General features: G+C 42.6%; 1 protein-coding gene and 1 long non-coding RNA gene across 4 annotated transcripts in view; both read right to left on the bottom strand.

Moving 5' to 3' along the window:
• Positions 1–27,349, bottom strand: part of LOC138606924 (uncharacterized) — a 93,180-nt gene that overhangs the window by 27,780 nt on the left and 38,051 nt on the right. For all 3 annotated transcript variants that reach the window (XR_011309384.1, XR_011309382.1, XR_011309383.1), the window contains exon 2: positions 25,839–26,155. This is a non-coding gene — a long non-coding RNA (uncharacterized lncRNA). The remainder of the gene's footprint in view (positions 1–25,838; positions 26,156–27,349) is intronic.
• On the bottom strand, positions 20,297–23,172 carry sox2 (SRY-box transcription factor 2). Its single transcript, XM_069679399.1, has one exon. The coding sequence runs from the start codon at positions 22,146–22,148 to the stop codon at positions 21,180–21,182; it is 969 nt and encodes a 322-aa protein (XP_069535500.1). The 5' UTR covers positions 22,149–23,172; the 3' UTR covers positions 20,297–21,179.

The raw sequence follows: 27,349 nt of genomic DNA, 5'->3' as shown, positions 1-27,349 counted from the left end.
AAATGTGGGGAGGAGAGAGAGGGGGGGATGATGTGCACCAAATGATCGGCAGACCGGGAGTTGAGCCTGCGACCAGTGCATCCAGGACAGTAGCCTCTGTGCACGGGGCGCCTGCTCTACCAGATGAGCTCAACCAGCGCCCCTGTAGACACTTTTAATGCAGATTAAGTTCACAAAAATGTTAATATCAGTTTACAAAGTAGCTGTAAAGTAGTAATTTTCAGCTGCAGTTGTAGAAAACATGGCCGCTCTAGGATCGGTTACTCGGCCTTATATGTGCGAGCCAGAATCGCCAGGAGGTATCGGAATGGTAAGTTCTTGACAACAACTTGACTACGAGCTCGTGCAAGAAGGCAGCCTGAGGTGAGTGAGGGTGAATGACGATTGGTCGATTCCGAGAAAGCAAGGTTCAACATAGAAACCTGCAGCTGTTCTGAACGGCCCATTTCAGAGGAGAGCTTTTTAAAAATGTTATTCTGGAAAAACACGGAATTATGCAGTTTGCACTTCTGCAGTCTGTAATACTGCAAATGCAAAGGCTTTCATCAGTGGGCCATAGGCTCAATCACCATTGTGTTACTTCATTCAGTGATAGTGACTTAACAGACATTTATTTATATGAAAATGTTTGAGATTCTTTCTTTAAATGTTAATCCAGTAATTCATTCTGTTAATAACACTTCAGTACTTTTGCCTGCATCAAATTTTGCATTTTAGACTTTTATTTTGAAGGATTTTAACAGATAGTTTTGCTACTTTTACTTGTGTTAATGATCTAATCTAATTGAAGGTAACTATTAAAGTAAGTCTAACTTACTATATGTTGTAGTCGAGTGTTTTTATGTTGTGTTTTTTATTAATCACTTTTTCCTAAGCACGCTGGTGTTCTGCATGAACCGAACACTTTGAGCATGAAGCCTCGCTCGCTGAGGTTTACGTCGGATCATCTTACTAAAGAAATGGAAATGAACATCAGGCGAACTGAAGTGCACAAAATCCAATTAGAGCAGAGAGTAATTCAGAGTCACATATCACTCATAATCAGCTTAATTTCACTCGCACAAACTGAACAAGTTCTGCTCGCACAACTGTTTTACATGCAGCGCTCCGCAGTGGCCCCTGTCTCCCCCCTCCTCACCCCCTCATGTATAAGGGCCCCGGCCCATATGGGGGTCCCCTCAACACCCCTACTCCCTCTCTCTCTCTCTCTCTCTCAGGTCCTGTGTGTGTGTGTGTGTGTGTATGTGTGTGTGTGTGTTACCCTGACCCGCAAACTGACCTCCTCAAACTTCAAACTGAATACTTCTGGCAGTTACCACGACGACAGAGCTCTCCAAGCCTTATCCTACTTACTGAGACGAGACGAGGAGCGAGGAGGAGGAGGAGGAGGAGAGCAGGAGCGAGAAAGTAAAGAAAGAAGAGAGGGACGGAAAACGGTGTGGACAGAGAGAGAGAGAGACACACACACACCGGTAAAGAGAGAGAGAGAGGGAGGGAGGGAGGGAGGGGGGAGGGCAGCCAGGCAAAAAGCGAGAGTTGCTGCTTTTGCATCTCTGTGTTTTTCATGAGTGGACAGTTTACTGGGAGATTATTCTCAGTCTGGTATTTAGCCTTATTAGGCCACTGCTCCCAATGCAGACCCCCCTCCCATCACCCACGGCCACACCGACGCTGTTTGTTTGTTTGCATCGACATCTTTGCACATTTTATAAATCCATCTATCTTCACTCAGTATTTATTAAATGTCATCAGTGCTGTTAAGTTACAGCAGGTTGGGAGAGGTTGTTTTTGGCCTCCTGGGATGTGAAAGTAAAATTTACTGCATTGACAAAAACCCCTTTCACACATGAACTGCACTCCTGAAAATGTCCCGGGTCGGCTGCACGTGTCAACGCAAACGGACAAATGTTTCACTCTTCCCTGCCAGCCTCCCAGTAAAATGTCTGCGAGAAGTCGGGGTGAGCCGATGTGCGAACGCAGCAGGAACATTCACCGCGAGCGAGCGGGCGGGCGGGGTGATGACGTTTATATCATGCGACCGCTGCGAAACCAGAAGAGCGACACACAACAGGACGAACAATAACAAAACAAAGAACAAAGAGTAGGATCATTTACAAGACGACGTCAGCAAAGATGTCTGCACTTTAGAGAGATGAAGAGATTCGGAAGCTTGTCGCTGTGAGGGCTGATGCTAAAATTTGTTTGCCAATTCCCACGCCATGACCCATCCAGTAGAAGCCTTTTCTTACCTCACACTATTATGGTTAACGATCTGTTAAGTTTAGGCACATAAATAAATCATATTCATATTTGGGTTAAAATAACTCTTTAGGGGGGGGTCCCTGCTGCATTTGACTCCGGCCCTCGGCCCCTTAGTGCACGTCATCCCCACTCTCTCTTTGACGGGGCACAAAATGCAGCCGGATACAGGAATAGCTTGATTCAAAGCTCGCCTCCTGTTAGTGTCGACAGTATGCATTATATAAAATGAAGAATTTAACCGCAAAACAGCAGCTAGCATCGACAACAAAGTCAGCAGGGCTTGTAATTAGTTACTCACACTGAATTAAAGCTGCTGCTGAAGTCTGATGTTCAACAATAAGTCAATAAATCAACAAGCAAATTTTAGGGTCTGCATGATAGTTTACAGAAGTCTCGTTGCTGCATTTACGCACTTCGACCCGGCACAAATGGGGGTCAGCAGCACTTCAGTGTCAGTTTAAGGAGCTAAAGTGGATGCTAGGTGTCAGCGTAAAATCAGAAACTATTAGTGTGCATGTACTGGCACATAGTTTTGAATTCTCTGTGCATGAGTCACACCTTTCTCTATAGCAAAAACATCCAAGGCTTATGGGTAGTGTAGTTTAAGAGCTATAAGAAATACCAAACGTCTCAGAAACAAATATTTACAACTTTACAGGAACATTTTGAATATCATTATTAAAAAAGTGGAAGAAAAACAAACATCTTTAAGCTTTGTGTAACAGTTTCTTTTGAATGCACATTTCTAAAAGTTATATCTACTGCATCAGCTCTTTGTGATTTCTTGTTTTTGCACTAACCGACATGTTTTCAGGCTGCACTTCTTCACAGACTGTAAACCACCAAGTATATGATGTTTTACTGCTGACAGCTTCCTTGAAGTGTCCTAGAGACCTCCCTCCATGCTGCTAAATATCCTGTAGGCCCACATTAAGCATGGCCTCAAGGATATTCACACACAGCAAGAGTCCTGACAACTACACTAAGTTAGTTGTTAGAGCATTAGAGACACGGGCCTGTCATCGCTGAGTGTGCATGTAATAGTAAATGTTTGACTGCGTGTGCGTGAGCCTGGAGGAGATCAGCTCAGAGAGATGTGATGGAAGGTGACTCAAAATCAATATCCTCCATGTTTGTGTCCCCGGGCTGAGCTGTCACTCAGCCGCCTGCGCAGACTGAAGTGATTGATCCATCTCTGCTTTAATCTGTGCTCGACAGCCTCACCTGGCTCGTTCCCAAGGCCACACACAGACACTGTCCGCGTACACACAACCAGCCAAAACTCTCATGACTGCACGGGACGGTTAGCAGCAGTAAATGTTGCCAAAAGTCCCGTCAGTCCCGTCCTGTTCTGGCCTGGACTGTATGTGTCCCTACTGTCCTGTCTTCTCACGTGCAGACTTCTCTTCCAATGCGACCTGTTTCGTCTGCCCTGGTGTGTCCAGTCCTTTCCTAAAAGCCCATTCTTTCAAGTTGTGTCCCATCTTTTAGTGTCCCGTCTTTAGCTGCACCCTGTATCCTTTATTTTTCCCAGTCCTCCCCGGTCCGGTTATACTCTGTTAAATTATGACCTGTCTCGGTGATACGCGTCCTCCCCTATCTTCCTTTCCTGCCAAATCCAAGTGGACAAAAGGGACGTGTATCCAAGAAGATCAAATGGTATACAACTCAGAAGAAGACCTGAATCATATCTCACAAATATTGCCAATTAAGCAAAAGGCATCTTCAGATTTTCAAGAAACTTCAGAAGGTGAAAGAAACATTTTCTGTGATTGCATAAACAGCGCTTTTAAAACGTAGGATGCTAATATAAGAAGAATACAAAACAAGAGGCTGTCGCGTGTTCTCCCACATTTACCTCCTTCACCTCCTTCAAAAGATTAGCATCCGTAACATTGACTCTCTCTGTTTTTAAATCCAAACTCATCTTTTTAAAGTCGCATATTCAGCCTGATCCTTCACACTGAACCTCTGCTCATACTGATTTTATACACTGTGAATCTGTCTTGTTAATTTTGTTGATTTATTGCTGCATTGTTTTGAGTTTTTAACTCTGCCTTTTAACGTGACCTTGAGTGTTTTGAAAGGCGCCTATAAATAAAATGACATGTAATGTGCAGCTTTAAATATGTGTAGCTTCTTCTACTCTTACAGAATGTTCTTAGTTAAAGGGATGGCTCATTAAAGTGTCATCGTTTCCATAAAATTGTATTTTCTTGGACTTATTGTCTCTTCTTTAAACAGCTGATCCACAAACCGTGCGCTGCATGTGTAGATATACAGGGCCGCTGTGCAGAGTGATGTGCCGTTTTTTCAGACCAGGGAAGACCCGCTAATAAATGCTGATTGTCTCTTTTCCCATTGCCAGTGAAGTATACTCCTTTCAGTCTCTTTTCTGCCGCGTCACCGTCTGGTGTCACAAACGCGCCGAAGACAGGGTTAGTAAACAGTGAAGATGTTACGGTGGCTAGGTCTTTATTGTATCTGTTACTCATTCAGTCTGTTTATTAAACTCGGTGCAGACAAAATTTGGAACGATGTTCGAGCGCTGCTCGGACAGAGACGAAGCTGTGTGCGTCATAGCATCGCACTGGAAAGGGGGCGGAGATTAGCGCGTCGACCCGGGTTTTGTGTTCCCTACAGAGTCATTTGACCCGGGTCTGAATGCCGATTGTAACCTTTTCCACTCAGCAAAAAAGCTGAGTGTTAGCGGGTTTTTTGACCAGTGGGAAAGGGGCTTTAGACATAGTGACAAAAACATAAAATCCAGCGTACATTTAAACTGAAGTTTGTTTATATGTAGGACTCTTTTAAGTGGCTTTAGTACGTGTTAATCATAACTGCATATGCAGCTGTGCTTCGCTTATCTTCCGTGTAGGCTTCTCCTAACAGCAGCCGTGCTGACTGTTATCTACTGTACGTCGGACACTTACTCAGATAAGTACCTCATACAACCCCCCGTTCAAATTATCCCTTTGAGACATATTAGACTCGATATGTTCTCGCTTATTTATGTTATGTTCTGATAAATCTGTTGTCTGAAAAATATTGTCCCTTTTTTTGTTACATTTGGGCTGTATTCTGAACAGCTCATACATATTGTTTCTGCTGTGGCCTAAAAACATAAGCATTCTCCTGTTCATTTGCTGTACAATACTTTCATACACTACTACACTACTATGTATGTTACATTTTATTACTGCTCGTGTATCGTGCTGATTTCATCTGCATTTGGATCTTTTAAACCAGCATAGATATAATGTATTGACTTTACAGGATCAACATGAACAGTGTATTCTAAATGTTTCCTGCAGGGTCACAGTGGGATAAAGATGATGATCCCTTTAAAGCGGCGGCTGTGAACATAACCTGCAGGCTGTCCGGGGCTAACAGGCCTCACCACCCCCACCCCCACCCCCCGTCCCACCCTGAGGGCTGCGTCGCACATTTGAGCTCCATCAGTCGGTAAATCGGTAAATGATCCCGGCTGTCATTTAATCAATATGAACAGTCGGCAGCTGTCACACATCATCGTCTCCCCCGGGGGTCGTTGTCAGGATGTAACATAAAAAAAACTGTGTGTGTGTGAGTAAGTGTGTGTGTGTCTCCTCTCGTGTTTTATTGATCCATATTTCATGGGCTATTATTGTGACGTCCAGGCTGAATGGAAAGCACACTGTGGTCTCCTGTGGTGTTACAGTCAAATCAGATGGGTCCTTTTGTGTATCTTTAAAGAAGCATTTGTGTCATTTGGTGTTGAATTCAAAAGTGAATTAACTAGTTACACAATTATTGTAGAATTAATTGACAATTATTGTAGAATTAATTTATTATTGTAGTCATTTATAAGACAAATAAAGCCTCCAATGGCTGATTTTCGTTTTATATTGTTGTATTTTTGAGCCTAGACGGATGATTTAACATAACAGGCAACTTAAAGACACTTTTGGAAATGAGATTCTAGTTTCCAGTATTTTCTTACATTATATTAATGAATTTAATTGTCAAAAAAACAGCAGACAGATTAATTGATCATGAAAGTTAAACCGCTTTTCCTGCTTTTTGCAGATAAATTCACAGGTTTTTAAATCAGAGCTGGAGTATTAATTTAAAATAAATACATTTATAAATATGTTCTTGATCTGTCACACCAACGAGGATAAAAGGATGACATTTCCTGACCTCACATTGTCTGATAATACTGTTTGTTTGTGTCTGTAATAGAGTGAGATATCTCGGACACTGATGATACATTAACAGGCAATGCTGCGAGACGTATGCACAAGCAAATGTCCTTTCCCGCAGTTTTGCTATGTGTACGGATGAAGTAAAGAGGTCTCTGTTCAGAGCTTACTGTACACCTCTGTATCCTGCACACCTGTGGACAAACTACAAGGAAACAAGCTTACAGAGAGCTTGTAATGATGCTATGAGGATTCTCCTGAAGCGACCAAGATGGTTTAGTGCAAATGAAATGTACTTTTTATGCTGTTTTACGAAGTCTCACCAAGAAATGTGCTCGAGAACGTCATCATGGTTTTGTCAAACACAAGATGTAGCTCTACCCCAGCTACAAATGTTTTGTTCTAAGAACGTCCTGAGAATGTCACATGCGATGTTCTGATAATGTTTTGAGTGGGACGTTTTTATTTGGTTCCCAGAACGTTCCTTTGAACAGCAGGAGAAGGTTCTCTGAAAACGTTTTCAGAAAGCTGCAGTGAGACATTTCAGGAACGTTCTGATAGTTCAGGCCGAACTAACATCCTGAAAAGATCCTCAAGGATGTTGCAGTGAGCATGTTCTACCTTTGTTTTTGTCACATCGAGCAAATGTTTCATAAAAGGCGTTCTGACATCCCAGGCCTCGATAACATCCTGAAAATGTTGCAGTTAAAACCTTTTGTCTTAGTTTAAGTTTTAACGTTACAAGAACTTTATTTGAAATGATAAACATCCTTAAAACATTCTTTAAATATTAGATTAAAACGTTTTCTTTCAAACATAATTAGAACTTGTAGGTAATGTTAGCCAATGCTGTGGGAACGTTCCCTGCTAGCTGGGACGCGCTACCAATCCAATCTCTGGAGACACTGGTGTCTCCTCATAAGATGTTGTATATATTTTACATTTTATACCATGATTTTTTATTGTGCTTTCGTATAACTTATTTGGTGTCTTGTCTTTCTATCTGTCTGTAATAAAGTTTTGATTTGAACATGTTCTGACCTTTAAAAAAAGAAGAAGAAAAATAGTTTGACTTCAGATTGCTCAGTGCACGCAAACCTCAAGCAAACATTGTTCCTATATGTGTTCTCTTCACATTGCACGTCGTGTTCCTGCAATAACTCTGTCAGACAACAGGGCCAATGACTGGAAGCGTTTCAGGGTGTTATAATACAGCGAGGAGGGGGGTGTCCTCTCCTCTTTCCTCCCCTCCTTTCCTTTCCTCACCTCTCCTAACGTGAGACAGTGAAATCTCATCCAGCCACTCTGCCTGCCCTTATAGCCAGCAGGGAGGGACATGTCATTTCACTTGTGTTCATATGTGTGTGTGTGTGTGTGTGTGTGCGCGTCCCTTACAATGACGAGAGCAGAGGGAGGAGGCAGGTGGGAGGGGAGGGGGGGGTGACAGGGCTCTGATCTCTCAGATAGGGAGATAGCCACCTGATTCAAATGGCTCGCTTGTTCCCGGCAGTCACTCGATCGGCGTGTGAACTGACTCCTCTCTTATTTACAATCAAATGCTGCTGAGCTGACCTGCCCAACCCGAGCCAACCCGAGCCAGGCCAGACCTGTCTCCCTCTCTCTCTCTCTCTCTCTCTTTTTGTCCTATATTTGCCATGTCTCTCCCTCTCACACACACACACACACCTACGCACACACATACAGGTGCACTCAGAGACGCTGTGATGGAAACTTCCACAGATGAGGCTGCAGTTATGATCACGCAATCTTTTCAGCACAAACAAATGTCCATATTGCACCATTTGATATCCTATAGCACAATATAAGTAGAAGCTTTAATAAAGGCTTTTATTCTGACATTTCAGACAGTTTTCTGCAGGGAAACACACATGAAGTGATGTTTTATGAATCTATGAGCTGTTTGTTCAAAGTCACGTGATTTATAAATGCAGAGATTATTCTTGTAAAAGAATCTGAGGGATGTATTGTCTTAAAAAAACAGCGAGTGATTTATGTATAAAGCAGAACTTAAATATTAGACAGAAATCTGTGTGTGCACGGTTATGTTCAATAGCTCCAGCTTCATGCTGCACACTTGCCGACTTAGTTTTTCATTAGGTCTGTTGCATATTTACGATACATTGTTCACTTATCTTATGATCTCTGCACATGTTTTTAAGGATACCAAAAAGTTAACTTACTTATTTTTATATGCCCTTTATTGTAGTGCTGCACAATCCGCTTTGCAGCTGTAACACTGTGAACGTCCCCGCTATGGGACGAATAACAGATTATCTTATCTTGATTTGGTGCGATTGAAGATGAAGTTTATTAAATGTTTCAGCTCTCATTTTAGGATCATGTCAGGTCTTAACTTTGAAATAAAACACACTTCATTTCGGATCAGTTTGGGATGCTGTGTTAAAAGGACGTATAGTTTGCATTTGTTGAGCGTGGGACAGAAGACAAAGATGTTGTCCTCATATGTAACAACTGTTGTGCTCATCACACCCACACAACAGCCCCGCTGCCCTCAGGTCGGAGGTACAGGCCCCTCGAAGAACACACTGTGCAACACTCACTCAGTCATGTACATTTTGAGCCCTTATTTCTGTCTTCTGCCATAATTGTATAAGTTGTATATATTGTGCCTAAGATGTATGTATTTAGCTCTACTCTATTTTACATTTGTATTTTTTAGTACAGCTGCTTTTATTTTGTTATATCTTTTATTTATCTTTTATATTTATTACCCTTTCAAATGGAGCATCCAAGCTAAAGGATCTCACATGATTGTTTATGTATAAGACGAGTGATAATACTTGAATCTTGTTTCACTGCTGTAAAGGTTACATTTGTATGTGCCTGACACAATAACTAACTAACAGGACAAAGGTGTAGCAGTGCTGCTGGGTCTTTGTATGTGATCACATACAGGTGTTTGGGTTTGCTGTGGTTAGTTCAACTTGTGAAGCGGTGAAAAAACTCTATCAAAAAGTGTCAAATGCAGTCGTCCTTCAGAAAACAATCCAATGCACTCTGTGGGATTTCTGTAGATTAAAGAGCCGTCATGCCATATAAAGAAACTTACACTAGCCGCCGCGTTGGGGCCAACTATGAAGATCAGGGAGGTTCTGTTACTCTGAAACGTTTCATAATGTAGATGTTGTTATTTAGGTTTTAATCTCTGCTCCTGTTTAACGTATCGTACAAGAACTTTCCTCACAGAGAACACATAAGACTTCCTCTAATCTGTGATCTGAGTGGTGTTTTAATGGTTTGTAGCTACTCTTAAGATGCTAAAGCAGATTAACTAAAGTGATTTACAGACAACATGTCCCTCCCTGCTGACAGGATTTAAACCCTGCACCGCCGCAGAAAGAAGGGAAAAATAACATGTTTAAAGATTAAAAGGAATACATGAACAAAAGTGAATTCACAGCTGGTGGAAAATAGATGTAAAAGTCTTGGCCTCAGTCTGAGTCAGGGAGAAACAACTTCAGTCTACTTACTGCATCTGTCTGCCTGCCTGTCTGTGTGTCTGTCTGTAACTGTCCTGTCCGATTATCTCTCCCAGTTGGCCCCGAGGGGACACCCACACTGAAAGAGGCCACTCTTCCATTCAACAACAGCTTCTGTCAGAGAGACGGGGAGAGAGAGGGAGAGAGAGGGAGACCTCAGAGTCACCAGCTCCAGAATAGCCTGATAGTGACTGATGCAATCGATCGAAATCTACACTACAGTCAACACGATCGACCGGGGGCCACGATTTACGCTTCATAAAAGAAAATCTCTCTGCAGAGGAGCCGAACAAATGCAGACGTGTGAAGATGGAATCTTCATGTTTTATTTTTAGCTAAAAAAAAGGATCGGATTTGTGAAAAAGGCTGAAAATGATGCATCTGAGAAAAGCAGCACAGTTTTCACCAAATGACTCTGATGGAGCCAGAACAAACTCATGTACAGATATCTATTAGATGTCAGGTGTACTTTAAGCATGTTATTATGACATTAAAGCCCTTTGTAGGATTAAAAGTGGCAGTAAATTGATCATAAAACAGATTTTAGAGCCGTGTTGGTTAATTATTAAAAGGGAAGTCCTTCTTCACAACAGCCCACGGTGGGCCCTGCTACTGGTTTAAGCTGCAAGTGTGGCTTATAAAAACCTGTTCATTAGTATTTATGCTCCGACATATACGTGAAAAGTTACATTTATTTTCCTTTTTTCAGATTAACTTTGAATCTTGAAGGGAAAATGCATCAAACAGGATTGAATCATGAGGTTGCACAGCTGTTCTGTTGGGAGTAAAGCATTCAGCACAAATATTAAGAGACATCGCTGAACTACATTATCAAACATGTAGTCAGACACGTGTTTATCCAGCACGTAAAACCCAGCGTAGTAAAGAAACAGTTGAATGATTCACTCGTGAAAGAGATCTGACATTTACACATGCAGGAATATAATCATGGGTGATGTTTGGTGTCAACATGATTTGTTTTAAGAGCAGCAGCATTTTAACACTGAGGGGTGTAAATTCATCGTCATGTACACACATAAAAACACATGTGGTAACTGTGACATTTAAAGGACGCTCTCATCCACCGAGGAGAGACGCTGTTATCAGATTCCTGCACGGAGCAGAAATAAGAGCAGAGCAGGGAAATACAAGCGAGGTGGGGAGGGGGGCTGGTTGTCTGAAGGATGGCCTACATATACGTACAGCTATAGTGTCTGTGTGTGTGAGTGTGAGAGCGCTGTCATGTTGATGTTACTGACAAAGCCTCTGAACATCTCCAGTATCTCTGTGGCACTTTGTAATGTAAGCCTGCCCTTAAAACACACTCGCAGCTCGTCCTGTGGGTGTAAAACAACAACACACACACACCAACAGTGTCGACTAATGACGTGTGGGAGCTTTAACTGCTCTAACACACCGACACGTTCAACAAACCAGCTTTCATTAGACTGTTTATTTAACATGTTGGCTGACCTTACAGCACAGAATCAGTGTTGTTCTTCACACTTAAATGTGTCGTGTGATGTTACATGAGGAACAAACCATGCAGCTATAGAAACACACTATTATTACAGATTAAAACCTCTTACATTATACAAATGTATGTGCCTGTTCCTCAGACCAGCTCTATAACTCATACTGATCAGGTCCAGACACTTTTTTGTTCATTATTTCCTCCCTTCAGATCTTAGATATTGTACCTCTTAAGTGTAATTGATTGTATTATTGTTGTCTGTACATTGCTATGTGCTTTTTATGGACAAGCTTCTCCATCCAATTGGCTGAAATAAAGTTTTTAAAAGCTACAGAAGTTGTAAAAGGAAACAACTTTCCTTCATATGACTTTTACTTGATTTGGCAGTTATTATTATTTTAACACGTAGAGCTGTGAGTTAAATAAGACATCTCTGTAGTAGTTTTCTTTATCCATATAATTATATATAATTATAGGATTAACAGTACATGAAAACACATGCAGTAGTTTTAATTTCAATAGATACTTAAGTGCACTCACAAACACATGCATACATATACACACGCACTTTGCACAGCATCCATACAGAAGGCTCGCGCATGTCCCCGAGGGCTAGAAAGGCACGCGGGCTGTGGACGCCCCCCTCCACCTCCCTCCTTTTTGTCACTGCTCCGTTTCTAGAGCTTTTATTTTGAAAAGCAACACACGCAGCACAGGCGAGAAAACTCTGGCTCAACATGTTTGCACTTTATAGAAATTATAATAAATATTATTAAATAATTAAGTTTAATTAAAGTGGGCGGGTTGATCATTTCTGCATATTCTTAGGAGTTATATTTCAATTTGAAAAAACGATTAAAAAAAAAAAAAAGTTCCTTTATCGAATAAAATCGCGACAGAGAAACAATTTTTCTGGATGTGTGATATTCTAAAATAGGACAACCCCCTCCCTCCCGCTCCAATGTGCGAGTGGAGTTGTTGGTCAACAGTTGGGTCGGGGGCCAGGCGGAGGGAGGGGAGGACCGGGAACAATGGACGGTGCTGTTGTAAGGCTGGAGTCGGTGGAGAGAGAGAGAGAGAGAGAGCGAGAGAGAGAGAGAGAGTCAGGCTGATGACAGAGTGAAAGAGGTTAGTGTCTATGCTGGGAAATGAGACCAGAGGAGGATGGGGGGTGGAGGGGTGGAAAGGGGGGGGGGGGGGGGGGGGGGTCCTCCTGTGTCTGTTGGCTTGTTAATGATGATTCAGTCCCATCAGCTCAACAGCCCTCTCTATCAAGGAATCTGTGCGTGCGCTCAGCTCAGCGCTGCGTCACACACACACACACACACACTCACACGTTACTGTAAAAAAGAAAGGAAATAAAACGTTTGGGATCACAGTCTGCTCTTAAAAATACAAAAATAAGCGCGTGCATGTTGCAGAAGCTAAAATAAATCGACATAACAACAGAAATCTGAATTTATCTGATGCATATTTCTTGTAGAAAATGATCAGTTATTTCGTTTCGGAACATTAAACCTGCCATATATCCTTCTATTTGTGTTCAATATTCTATCACGTTCACAACCAGGGAACAGAAACATGTTCACTTGTCTATTTATTCTCACATTGTAGACAATAATGAAACGTTACAGCTTTTGGGTGCAATTTAGTTTGCAGACTGTTGGGTAAACAAAAGCAGCACTTTTATAAAGTCTAATAGCTGCTTCCACGAGTAGAGAGACGGAGAGCTGCGTATTGAAATTCAACAAGTGACTGTGCTGGAAATCAAAGCCGTGGGCCGGGTTACAAACACAGCAGCACTGCGGAGGATGGGCCCAAATGTGCAGGAGAAAAGGCCCAGTCACTGACAGTGTGTGTGAATCCAGCAACGATTCTGTGTCTCCACCCGAGCAGGCATCCCACCCGTCCCTCCCTCCCTCCTCTCCCGGGGTCTGCCAGCCTCCTTGAGCCGGCCATGGGAGGCAGTCAGCCTGGAAACCCGCCGCTGCTGCTCCAGAGGATTCATACGCTACACTCAAGAATGGGAAAGTTTTGCCCTGCGTCAAAGTCTGCAGGCAGGAAGAGACGAATTTGATATTTTTGCCATCGCTACACGTTTATTTCCGTGACACACACATAGAGGAGGTGTTGCACTTGTTCCTACTGGCTCCCCCCTCCCTCTGAACCCTCCCCAGGCTCAGGAGGCACATCAGTAAACACAGTCTCCAAATTTCCGGACAACAAAGGCGCAGCAGAGCGTGCACCACTTTCACTCGTAGCTGCATCATGACGGGCCGGTCCCGTGCATGAACATATACAGACACCTGTTGCTTTAGGCTGGATGAGCTGAAGAGCAAATCATCCTCCAGGAAAGACGAACATTTTAAAGTGAAAATACCATTGAATTTTATTATATTCAAAGACGAGTTTTTAAAGCAACTCTGCATGCGTCCTCTCCTCTCTGTATTTCCCCCTTTCAGTCACCATATAGCTCGTGAGTTGAGTCCCTAAATTGGAGCTGCATTGTCCTCCTCCTCCCCGCAGCAGCCAGCATGCAGGCTGAGCAGCCAGCACAGCCAGCCAAGCGTTTGACGTTATTAAATAATAAAGAGATGCTGATCTGCGAGCATTGTTGCGGAGGAAAAAAGGCCAATTAGCGTGTCGTTATACTGTCATTATGGCTGTATTAACTCGAATTAGCTATAAGACAATGCGCATATTGACACTTGCATTTTACAGTTTTTTTTTAAACTATGGGGGATACATTAGTCTTTACGTTAAAACAATATAGCAAGCGGAAGTCAGTGATTTTTAACAACACTGATAGTTAATAAAGTTTTGATTGATACTATTTGAGCGAACCAAAACAATTCAGATATTTTGAATGAATTTAAATTGATTAAGATAAAAATGTGGCTTTTTTCTAATGAGCTCAACAGATTTATTAGCGACCCTGTTCTTTTTTTATAGCAGGGCTCAGATCAGTTTTAGTGCAGAGCTGCAGGATTTCCCAGGAGGCTACAGTACAACAGGCCTTATATTGTTGTTTGTCGGCTCTTCTCCCCCTCTCCCCCCTCCCGTCTCCCTTTTCCTCCCCTCTCTCGCGCTTTCTCCCGGCCTATATATGCTAATCTCACAGAGAAGCACACCAGGCCTAAGTTATCAGAGGAAACGAAAACTTCGTCTTAACTTAAGCCGATAACTTTTTAGGCCTACACTAAACAGTTAGGCTACATGAAAAGGCATATTATAGTTTCTTGTTTCTCATTGTAACCAGTTTATCTGAGGTGAATCAAAAAGGTTATCAAAGACAGAGGGGCTTTTAAACATTGAACGCAACATATGCAAAACATCAGCAGCTTGTTGTGAGAGTTAAAAGATTTTAGAGATTGAAAACCTTCAAAAATATATTGAAAGAGGTGCTCTTTGTAGGATTTATCAAACTCTAATAAATTAGAGCATTTGTTGTCGATTATCAAAGGTTATAAAAAACAATTAGGCTATTATAAATGCCACAGAATTAGAAATATATATCATTTAGTGATGTTCGAAGTCAATTTAAGGGTTAAAAAAAGAAAGTAGAGTATAAAAGTGGCTGAAAAAGTTAAATAAAAAATGTTATAACATATAAAGTTAACAGCATTTTAATGTTTGAGTGAGTGGTGCTGAGGCAGCTGTTACTAACGATGCTATACGTTATCAAACGACACAGTTCTCACCTATAATTATTTTACACTGGACAGTTACATGAAAACACATATTTTATTATTGTTACTCATTTTAATAAGTAGTTTATCTGAGGTGAATCAAAAGGTTATCATGCTCATCAAAGACAGGGGGACTTTTAAACGTTGGGTGTGAAACATTAGTAGCTTGTTTTGAAAAGATTTTGGACATGGAAAACCCTCAAAAATATGTTTTATTTCTAAATAAGGCTTATTAATTTCCTAAAAGATGTGCTAACTTAAGGATTGATCAAACTTTACTCATCTACAATAAAATCGAGCGTTTGTTGTCGATTATGAAAGGTAAAAAAACAAAAAAAACAAGGCTAACACTTAGCCTATTAAACGTTGCAAAGTTAGAAATACAATTAATTTAGTGAAGTAAATGTAAGGCTTATAAAAGAAAGTAAAGTGTAAAAGTGGCTGTAAAAAGTTTAATGTTAACAACATTTTAATGTTTGAGTAGGTGCTAGGTGCTAGCTTAGAACTGTCACTGTTAGCTATTAGCATCATGTAAACTCATTTTACACGGTAAATCTTTACTGCGGACAAGCATGAAGCTAACTGTGTGGTATACAGCGAGTATAAAAACTACAGCAGAAGAGTAAGCAACATGTAGCCTACTCTGTCAGACAGTAGGATATATTTAGGCTACAATAATAACAAGAGGAGACATGGGGCTAACTGTTGTTTTTCAATGGTGCGTTCCTTTAATGATGGCGCGCGCTCTATAAAGCTGTCAGCATCAATGAGCAGAGATGATAAACGGAGCTCGAGCCACCGGTGACGTGGTGGGGGAGGAAGAGGGGGAGGAGGAGGGATGAGGGAGGAAGAAGGAGAGGTGGAGGAGGGAGGAGGGGGGTGTCGCAGGGACCTCGAGCCTCTGAGAATGCAGGCCGAGAGCAGCGCGAGGCTGATGGCATGCTGGTCTGTGTCAGTGTGTGGTCCTATTCAATGGAAGTGAGTGTGTGTGTGTGCGCGTGTGTGTGTGTGTGAGTGTGTGCGTGTGTGAGAGAGAGAGAGAGAAAGAGAGAGAGAGCGAGAGAGAGAGAGAAACACACACACCGCCCGCTTCCCTTCCCTGCACCTGCGCTAGATCAGCAGGCTACTGGCTGCCATTCAGTCCCTCTACGCTCCACACACACAATCTCACACACACACACACACACACACACACACACACACACACGCACACACAACCACACACACACACACACACACACACACACACACACACACAGAGCTGAAACACACGACAGCTCTCTGCTCTGACAGTTTTGCTATTCACCCATTCTTACAGGGTCTCTCTCTGTTGAAGGCAGAGAGTCTTAAAATAAAACTTGTGGGTTGCAGAATAATAACAGTAGAAGAAGAAGGAAACATAGACACTGCACTGTAGGCTACGTTTAATATTTTTAACAAGTTTTACATTTTATTAACTCGGTCCTTTGGGAAGGCCAGATTCACTCTGCTAACTTCTGTTCCGAGAAAAAAAAAATCCTATTTATGAGACAAACTTGTGTCCAACTACTTTAAAGGCCCAAATCTGCACTTTCTCTGACCTTTTTATAAACATAACTAGTATTAACACAACGCAATGAAAATTATTGATTGGAATTAATAAAATACATGCCTGATTTAATCTTGTGTTCTTTGTTAAAACGGATATTACAACGCCTCAGGAAGTATTGATCTGTTGTCCTTCAAAATAAAAGACCTGTCGACCACCAGTCAGCGGTTGAAGGCACGTTAACGTCCTGCGTTAGAAAGTTTCCCGTTAGGGTACGCTGGGAAACCGTTGCGTCTATAATGACGAGGAATGGCGTAAAAAAGAACAATGTAAAATAATATTTAAAACATATATTTTTGTATATTTGACTTTTAGATAATGGGGATAATTATAAAGGCCTTTTACACGGGCTATCACTGTTCCCTGAACTTCAGCCAGGCCTATACATGATGAAATAGCTTTTAACATGAATATTATTATTTGGCTGCACAAGACAAAATACAGGCTACTAACGTAAACTAACTAACGGAAGCACGTATCATACGCCACTGGACCGCTTCATGTGCGGATGACGTCATGCCCCTCCTCCTTATTATCCGCAACATGGTAAAAAAGGAAAGTGGCTCTCGTGGGATTACAGGCCACTAAGCTCGTTTTGTTTGTGTGTGTATGTATGTGTGTGTGTGTGCGCGCGAGGGTGAGGGGGGTCATTTGACCTAATTTTATAAAATCATATAATCTCAACAACAAACATAAGCTTTGGAAACCAGCCAGAATAAGCTGTTGCTCGACCTAACAAGACTAAGAGTTCACTTTTTAAATCTTATTAATTTATTTTATTTTATTTTGAAACTTAAATCGAAGGCCTGTTTTCCAACCTTTGCCCTGCTGTGTTTAAAGCGGTTCATGACCTGCTGTGACCGAGCCCGACCCTGCATAAAGACGTTTTATTTTATTCTGTATTTCAGCACGCAGAATCGTAACTTCTCCCTGCCTGCATTTGGGAGAACTTGAGCGCCTAAAATGTAACGCCTCAATGTCGTGATAAAGGCAACATGAAAGCCCGAGCTCCACGCGCACACAAACACACACGCGCCAGGTTATCATAGATAACATCTGAGGGTTTTTTTTAAGGCGAGGGAAAAAAAAAAAAAAAAAAAAAGCAGAGGCGCGCGCTTACCACCTGTTGCAGTCCAAATATCCTCGAGCTGCGACAGCCAGACTCTGCACGCGAGCAACAGAAGGGGAGATGGATGGATGGATGAAAGGGATGTAGAGGAACACCTTCACCAGGCCTCCCTGTTTCTATCACACATCAGAGCACACCTGGGTGCCCGCGTGCTGAATGAAAATTTAAGCACTTTTATTTTCTTAACAATCAGAAACACCCGCGTGAGCCCTCGCCAGCGCTGTTATTTTAACCAGTGAGATGAACAGAGAGCGTCACGGTGGATGTATTATCACCTTATAACATTTAAGACACTTGATTCCCCGGCAGCGTTGGCCGTGCCACGCCGTGCCGTGCTGTGTGAGCAGCAGCAGCGCCTTTATTTAATGTTTGAACAGGAGCGCCACTGAGCTTAAAGCGCCTCTGAGATTAAATCACATTTTGGAAAGCACAGGGGCTAAATGCGGGCTAATATTTTTCTACAGAGATAGCGCGATATCAGTGTTGCAGAGGGGACATTTACAGTGTCCTAGTTTGTGGCCTTGCTCACTAGTTTTTTTGTCTTACAGGAAAATAAGAATATAAAATTGAAGCATGGATTTTAACAATGGGTTTAGTTTGTTTCTCCAAATAAAACAACACAGTGAGAAGAAGACATCGCTATCAAACAGCCTGACAGGCTCTGGTTTTATTTCCAAAGCAGCCTGGGCCTTAAAACCAACCTCCTGTCTGTGTCAACACGCAATCTTTACAGGCGTTACAAATATGCTACATCTTATTACAACCCTCCACAGAAAATACAAGTTGATCATCAAATACATCCAGTATTCTCTGCTTTCACAAAGCGTTTCCACCACATCAAAGCTGCGCCGCTCAGCCGGGAAAAAATAATCATTCCGCGGGGCCTCCGGGCCTGAGTGCAGGGGCCCGGTGTTCACGGCAAGAGGGAAAAAAGGAGGCTTTAATGCGCCTACTTGTTCGACCTTTTAAAACACTTTGTTTATCACCGGTGTTCTCGGCTATTACGACCAATTCAGCTGCTCGGATCAATAATTAATGGGGGCAACCAACGATCCCTTGACCTCTTGAAGGTCCGGCTGAGAGAGAGAGAGAGACAGAGAGAGAGAGTGGAGGGATAAATACCGAGGGGCCTCTTCAAATATTCATCCGCCGGTTAATGTGAGCTCCGATCCCCCGGGACCAAGCCTGCAAGACACAACGGCCCTAATCTACCTCTCTGTGTGTATACACACACACACATTGACACACACACTCCCCACGGATTTAAAACCGTTAGTTAAATTCAGAGCAGACAGTTAGCTCATCATAAGGATTATTATTATAAGGGGGAGGGAAAAAGCAACCATGTGGATATTTTGGAAGCGGTTCCGGGTTTTCTTTTTTTTTTTTTTTAAAGGCCGGGGGGTGTGGAGTCACCGGAGAGCTTGAACCGTGAGAACCGGGGTTAACGGGAAACAGCAGGGCCCATTTGATTAAACATTAAATTAAAATGGCCACTCACTCTATATGGAGCTATTACATCGCGGGATAAAAAAAAAAAAAAAGCAGGTCCCGCTCGCCTGGCTCCTTTCAAGAGGGCTCACCTTCAATTTAGACCTAATTGAACATTTGGGCTGATAAGCCAGCTCCGGGATTTTAAGAGAGAGAAAAAATAGCAGAGAAAGCGTCCAAAAAAATAAAGAAGAAGCACACCTTGTTAAATAAAACAACAAGAGGAGCTGTTACAACATGAATAAAGAGAAGCCTGGGCTTATGAGATTAAGCTTGTTGTGAATACTCATAAATATCCACATATGCTGCTGACACAGTCATTAAATAAAAAGTAACAAATGACAGAAATCCTGCTGTCAGTTTACACAAATCTAATAAACGTCAGTGAGGGTAATAAATCTGATTTGTGCCTGTTTATTAAGAGCATATGTCCAATTAATCCTCCCACAGCCCCATTCAAAATCAGGCCTGAAATACTGACAAGTTTACAGAATAAAATAAACGCAGTATAGATTTAATTTAGAGGACGATACATGATTTAAAATGATACCAGGGATTCAAAAGAAACGCTGAATATTTTTCTGTTTGGTTGATTGATAAAAGAAGAGAGAGGAAATGTCAGTCTATACCTGGGATGTTGGGCATTTTGGTGGCAAAATCTTCCCCCTTTTTTTAGGAGACTTTGGCTTGCTGGGGAACATCCGCAGGCACTAGAAAATAGAAACGTGGTTAACCACGACGCACAAGCTGGATTCTTTGAAAAAGGTGAGTTTAAAAGAGGCCTGTTATTTTTGTCTCATACTTTATATCCATAAAGAACAGTCAGTGTTAATTTTACAGTCAATTTAAGACGAAAGAATTTCAGAATAAAAGCACAGACAGATGACAAATGTGATGACTGCCTGCACACAGAACAAAAAGAAGAGAGAAATAAAATCAAAACTCAAACAATTTCAAGTATCCAAATTTCCAAAATTTATTCATTTCAAACTGCATATTGAAAAATAATATACTCAGCTGAAATTGTAACTGTTATAAGGATGGTATTAGTTCCGGTATATATATACATGGAGTGGTTGGCTTCTGCGTACAGGCCACAATTTTTAAAATACAACTACGGGAATGAATGTTTGGAAATAAAAACTTAAAATATCACAGTAAATATACAGAAATTGTACAAATCAATTAGAAAATAAAGAGCACAAGCGTCATACCTCTAACAGATGAAAAGTGGGAGACGGAAATATAAATTAACAACCTATATTTTAAGCTGTATGAGAGAAAAAAGTGTCTTATCTTTTATTTTAGAAGAAATTAAAATGTTTAGTAACCTTAAATGAAAAAAAAACAGCTTTACCTGCTTCGTTTTATGTCCCTTTTCTTTCCAATGTTTGCAGTAATAAAGGAGCATAACTGATCGCTCCTACAAATTGCAGTTCTGCCATTTTTCACTTTGTCATATTTTCTGCAGAACTGGCGTTGCTTTATATATATAAAAAAGAAAAATGCAACCTCTTGCAGTTTAACAAACAATTTCATCTGATTGTAATGTTTCTTTGATAAATACTGTACAAAAGGTGATTGCAATAATAAAACATTTGATTGCGACTCCCACTTTCTTTCTAGTCTTCCAAACTTCATCCACCAGTGAAGAGGGGGATCTCCTATCGTTCCTCTAGGGCTTCCGTAGAATAAAATGAAAGAATAAAAGAGTCGTGTGTCCTTTTTCCTGGAGACTTCTATACAACTTTTTCCCACCCCGAAATTTTTCTGTACAAAAATAGTCCAACGTTAATAGTCCACAGTTTCTCTTATAAAAGTTCTTTTCTCTCTCTCTCTGCTTACATGTGTGTTAACGGCAGCGTGCCGTTGATCGTCGTCCCGGGCACGGTGCTCTGGTAGTGCCCGGACATGTGTAGCCGGGTCTGGGCGCTCTGCTCGCTGACCTCCGCCCCGGGCAGGTACATGCTGATCATGTCCCTCAGATCTCCGCTTTGGCAGCCCGGGGCGGCCCGGTGGGACGACGAGGTGACGACGGGCGGGCTGGAGCTGCTGGACTCGGACTTGACCACCGAGGAGGGCCCCATGGAGCCCAGGGCGGTCATCCCCGGCGTGGTTTGCTGGGAGTAGGACATGGAGTAGGTCGGGGAGCCGTTCATGTAGCTCTGGGAGCTGGTCATGCTGTTGTACTGCAGGGCGCTCATGTCGTAGCGGTGCATGGACTGCATCTGGCCCGGGTTGTGCGCGTTCAGCCCTGGGTGCTGGTAGCTCAGCTGGTCCTGCATCATCCCGTACCCACCGTTGGTCCAGCCGTTCATGTGCGCCGCGTAGCTGTCCATCCTCTGGTTCACTCCACCTCCCAGCCCGGCCCCGACCCCTACACCGACCCCACCTCCCATCCCGTTTCCTCCCGGAGACAGCAGCCCGCCGGGTAAGGTGTACTTGTCCTTCTTCATGAGGGTCTTGGTTTTCCTCCGGGGCCGGTATTTGTAATCCGGATGCTCCTTCATGTGCAGGGCCCGCAGCCTCTTGGCTTCGTCGATGAAAGGTCTCTTCTCGCTCTCCGAGAGAAGTTTCCACTCTGCGCCCAGCCTCTTACTTATCTCCGAGTTGTGCATTTTGGGGTTTTCTTGCGCCATCTTCCTCCTCTGGCCCCGGGACCACACCATGAACGCGTTCATGGGTCTCTTGACCCGCTCCGGACTGTTCTTCTGGTTGGCGCCGGTGCCGGACGAGTTAGTGTTGCCCGAGCCCCCCGTGTTGGTTTGGGGAGCTGGGGGCTTCAGTTCAGTCTCCATCATGTTATACATCAGGAACAGCTTTTTAGTGGGAGCTCCCGGGCGGAGGAAAAAAAGCACAGAGACAAAGTCCACGCGCCGCAGAGAGGCAGGACAGTGAGGAGTCGCTCGGAAGGAGCTGCTGCGAAAAAGTTACCTGTCGATTTTTCTCTGCAACTTTTTCTCTGGACAAAAACAACCAGCACCAACCGCGTCTCCACACACTCTCTCCCTCTCTCTCTCTCTGCCGCTCACCGAGTGTGTGTCACAGTGTGTGCGCGCGTGTGTGTGTGACAAAGAGCCTTCTCCCAATAGGTCCCCGCTATGTTGTGTCCACAAAACTTCTCCCGTCGCTTCTCCCGTAAAAAAGCATCAACAAACTGGACTTTTTCGCCTCCGTCCGCCTGAGCCTTGACAACTCCAGATAGTTTTTGAACAAGTTAATAGACAACCATTCATGTGACGGGGCTGTCAGCGAATAAATGGCTTCGACCTGGCCAATCAGAGCCGGCCTGCTCCCCTGACACGCCAATGGGAGGCATTAATTAGCATAAAGGGGGCGGGGTCTGCTCTGCCCCGAGACACACACACACAACACACACACACACACACACGCTCACTCAGGCTGCATATATGAGCCAATACAAAGTACATATTTACTATTTCCAGGCGTATGGAGACACTTCTCTGGCTTTAAATGTACAGATATAGACACGGTGACACTTTATGGAAAGTTCCAGCATTATTTATAGACAGAATGTGTTTTTAAAACGTACAGGCTGTTCGAGGGGAATAAAGTGTCGTTTTGCAAACTTAGTAAAACAGGTAAAACTGTTTCCTGTGTTTGAAAAAAAAAGCAAAATAATGTATTAAAAATAACAAGAGTGGTTCATGTTTTAGTTTAAGTGCGTCGCTTTAATTTAGCAACTAATCCAAAGAGGTAAAGTGTCATACAATCAGAGCGGAAGCGTCAAATAGATCCATCAAACGTTGACGTTAATTGTGTCAGTGTGCTCTTATTGTGAAGGTGAGAACAGCATTGTTCTGGCCCGTGACATTGCTCTTGTTCAAACCCAAAAAGTCACTAATTCCCCCCTCTTACGCCCCCCCACCTCCTCAATAACATAACACTTAAATAAACTTTGTTAGTTAACTCAGAGCGCTGAATGGCGCTGGTGTGTGTGAATGCTGCTTTTTAGCGTCGAAAAAAGGAAAGGTAATCCAAGATGCCCCCTCAGCCCCCCCCCCCGCTTTGTTTAGTGAAGTTGAATGCCAACACACAGAAGGCAGACGGGCTCATCTCAGCACAAATAAGCGCTTTTTGTTTGGGATGTTGTCGCTACATCTGTCCGGACAAAGACCCAACTCCACTCCACTTCCACTGCCACAGTGCTGCTGTTGTTGTTGGGGCTTTGTAGTGTTTGAGGGAGAGAGGGGGGGACACACGGCCTACAGGGGGGACACGAGGGGAGGAGAAATAAAGGTGAGGAATATTTTAAGATAAAGTGTGTTGGCACAAAAGCACGCAGCTCATTCATATAAGCCCGAACGAGCGTGTCAGCCAATTAGAGTGAATGAAACCAGCGGCCTCCACCTGCTTCACTTTATTCCGGATCAAACCGAGCAGACTGCGATTATTAGGAGATGAAAACAGCTTCATCTGATTTAAAAAGAGAAATTATTCACTCATATGGCTCTAATGCCCGACACGACTCAAGTTTTTTTTTCCGGTTCGAAGAGTTGGAGACACTTGGTTTTTTTTTTTGCTTTTTCACTGAATCTCAAATCTATGTATAGAACAAGGCGTCCTGCTGCGTGACACCAGTGCCGCCTACTGGACAGATGGAGTACTGCGCGCGACTCCAAAAAAGCACAGGCAGGTTTTATGAGTAGAGAGAGGGAATGAGGGGTTGCTTGTGTTTTTAGAAGTGAGGTTAAAAGACCAAAAAATAAAAAATAAAGGTAGAAAAAAATAATAAATAAATAAATAAAATAATAATAATGTTAATATAAATAAACCCAATAGGAGGCCGTAAAGAGCTGAAAGCAGGTACTCAGCCTGTCTGGATCTGCAAGCCAGACAAGCCCAATAATTAAAGCGTGAGTACACACACCTGAAATAATTCAATTTAAATTCGTGTCTCCAGATTAAATCATAATTGAAAGCGAACAGATCAAGCCTTATTATTTTGTTTTAGTCATTTGATAATAAACGCCGGAGCGGAGCCCTCGTGCTCTCATTATGCGGCCCGGGCAACCTTACATAAGATTCATCTTGTGCTTAATAGGCTGCGAGAGGCGACACATGCAGCTCGCTCCATTATAATGCAAGGTTGAAATGGGCCGCTCGGCTGCTATCTGCATCTGAGTGTGTTCCCCGCTACCTCTAATCTGCTTATGATAATAAAGGAACAGCGGGGCCCTGCAGCTCTCTGAAAGCGGGCCCCATCCAGCCCGGAATGGCCCTGCATCCACAATCATCCTGAATTAAAGCCGTTGTTTGACAAAAAAGCAGGACCACTCCCTCGGACCACTTGTGAGCCCCCTCCCTGGTACACACGCCAGGTTAGGATGGATACGGCAAATGTATGAGAGCAGCACGCTGGGGTTTCAAAATAGTGTTTTTGTGGTGGCAACAAATTTAAGAGAAGGGATCAGAGAAAAAACACGCGACTCAGAAGAGGAAATTATTCCAACAACAAACACGCAGGAAGTTTGGATTACTGGAAAGTAACATTTCTGAGCTGATCGCGACGAACCTGCGTCATGTCAGTTATTTTAAATTAAATATAAACATGCAAAAATGTACAAAATGACTGATTATTTTTGAAGGGAAGCACGGTGATTGTTGCAAAAGGAAACGAGAGGGACAGATTTCAGGTGAAATTATCTTGTCTTTTCTTGCCACTAGGGGCCGTATCAGGGGCTGGAGACAAGCCAAGGATGTTCGTTATTAATGCACTAATAAGTGCCTGAAAATCAATGTGCAAAACATAAATACGTTTATTTATTAATTTTTTTTAACATAAATGTAGGAATAAAATTGTATTATTATTTATTATTATTAGATGAGTATTTAGACAGATGCTTAAGTTATGTTTTGTTATAATATAAAATGTAAATTAGATTTGTAAAAAAAATATTATTAGTTATTTATTAGATTTAGTGCCAAATCAGGAAGATTATAGCACGCAGCATATACGTCAGGTTGTATGATTGATATCATTTAATATGTTTGTCAACAATTTAAGCGATAATTAATTAAAATATACAGCGCGAATACAATTAAAAACATGATATTCGGTTAATAAAATAATAGTCGATTAAAAGCGCATCAATGATTGTAAAAAAAATAAATAAAAATAGTGCGTTCGGTTTGATTTGTAATTCTTCACGTTATTTAACAATGTTTAAAACTATTGTTAAAAGTGGAAAATAAATATAAAGTAATAAATCTAATTAATAATCAAAATATAATAAATGTCATATTTGATGATCATATCTATTTTCCGCGTGCGCAAACAATCTGCGTGTACGTTGAGCAGAAATCCAACCCGGCCAACAAACAGCTCAGATAGTCAGTGAAGCTCGTGATGCCATGCGGTGTCATTCCACAACACTGCATGTTTTACATACACACCGACTCAAACACACACTAACGTACACACTGACACACACACAAACACACCCAGGGCTTTTCCTCTCCGCCGCACTCAGACTTACTGCCAGTTCGGGAGTTGTCTTCCTCTCGTCTTGATTGGCACAAATTAAACAAGATGCCAGTTTCCTCTCAACCTCCTCCGTAGCTTCCTCTCGCGTCCTCCGGCGAAGGGAGCCTCAACTTGCCCGGGGACAGAGCTCCCGAAGCCGGCTGTGAAACGTCCAACCCGCGGCGCCCTCTTCATGTTTCCCCCCCACCACCTCCAAGTCCCCGGTAGTCCGCGCGGTTTCGATCCGCCTGCCGGTGCGCTTTCGCCGGCGTGCAGCCCCGTGGAGCCCCGCTGCCTGTGTGGAGCTCCGCTGCCTTCTTTCCGCGAGCCCTGCAACAAGAAAAGCCGTTTATGGCGACACACAATGTGAAAAGGGGGCCGATTTAAAAAGGAGAAGAATGCAAGCAAGAACAACAAAAGTCAGTTATAGCAAAGTCTATGCCTCTCCTCTCCTATCTTCCACCCCCTAGCTTAGCCCACATAATGAGCAGGAAAAAGCTTTATATTTTGTTCACTGGGTATTCACAGATAATTTGAAGCCATTGTTTCTGCCACAGATGGTTCTTTTTAATACAATAACGGTGCTCTTTGTGAATAGCGAGCCCACAATAAAAATCTAAAGCGTCCTCCTGAATAACCATTTTGTTCTCTCTTGTATAGGCCGAACAAAAGCGCCAGTGAGGTAATGGCCTGCCTCATTGAAAGCCTCAGAATGGGGATTTGATAAAGATTTTTTTCGCTCCTTTTTTCCTTTTTTTGCACAAAGTACACGGCAATGTCACAGAGAAACTGACACTGCATGAAAAGGAAAGAGGAATCGAAAAAGTGCTTGCTCTTGCAGGTTGCAAAAACTATTATTATTATTATTACTATTATGATTATTATTATTATTATTATCATAAAGGCTACATTTCTTAACTTTGTGCACGAGTCAGAGGTGAGAGGCTGTTTTTGGGGCTGCAGCAGAGCAGGTCAGGTGCAGGCGTGTTATGGATTTTACAATGGAGCTTAAATCCAGAATACATTAGCCTCCAAAGGTCTGCTGTGGATTTGGCACAGGCTCATAATTTTGCATAGGGTGAGTCAAAGTTGTGCATGCTAGAATTAAGTATTCAGGGCTGCACACCCTCGGCGTCTTTGCACAAACCCTCCTGTTTCTAATTCTACCCTTTTTACTACAATCGTGCAGAAAATACTGCATGCATTTAAAGCTGCGATAAGGCACTGTGAAATGCCATAAATGCATGGGTGTTAATGAGGGAGAGTCAGACAGAGTAGTGTTAAAACTCAGGTTATGATGCACGCATGCAGGTGTGTGCAGACGACATCCGATGGATCCTGCAGCCATGTACGCTTGATGTAATTTGTAATTAACTCATGGCTAATCAATAAAGCGTTTAACAGCAAGCACAATGGACACACAGGGGATGATCCAAAGCCAAACATATTGGATGTCACTGATCGTTACAAGGTGAGGACACCCTGTCTGTCACAGGGGCGGCGGGTGAGGTTTTTAGAGGAGGG

Source organism: Semicossyphus pulcher, unplaced genomic scaffold, assembly GCF_022749685.1.
Source record: "Semicossyphus pulcher isolate SPU_LCO1_2020_fin unplaced genomic scaffold, fSemPul1.0.p SCAF_4, whole genome shotgun sequence".
In the NCBI taxonomy this organism is placed as follows: Eukaryota; Metazoa; Chordata; class Actinopteri; order Labriformes; family Labridae; genus Semicossyphus; species Semicossyphus pulcher.
Note: the sequence above shows the minus strand (reverse complement) of the source record. Positions and strands in the feature narration are given on the sequence as shown.

What these genes read in the sequence shown, in the direction of transcription:
- sox2 (XM_069679399.1), bottom strand. Translation starts at nt 22,148, where the DNA reads ATGTATAACATGATGGAGACTGAACTGAAGCCCCCAGCTCCCCAAACC.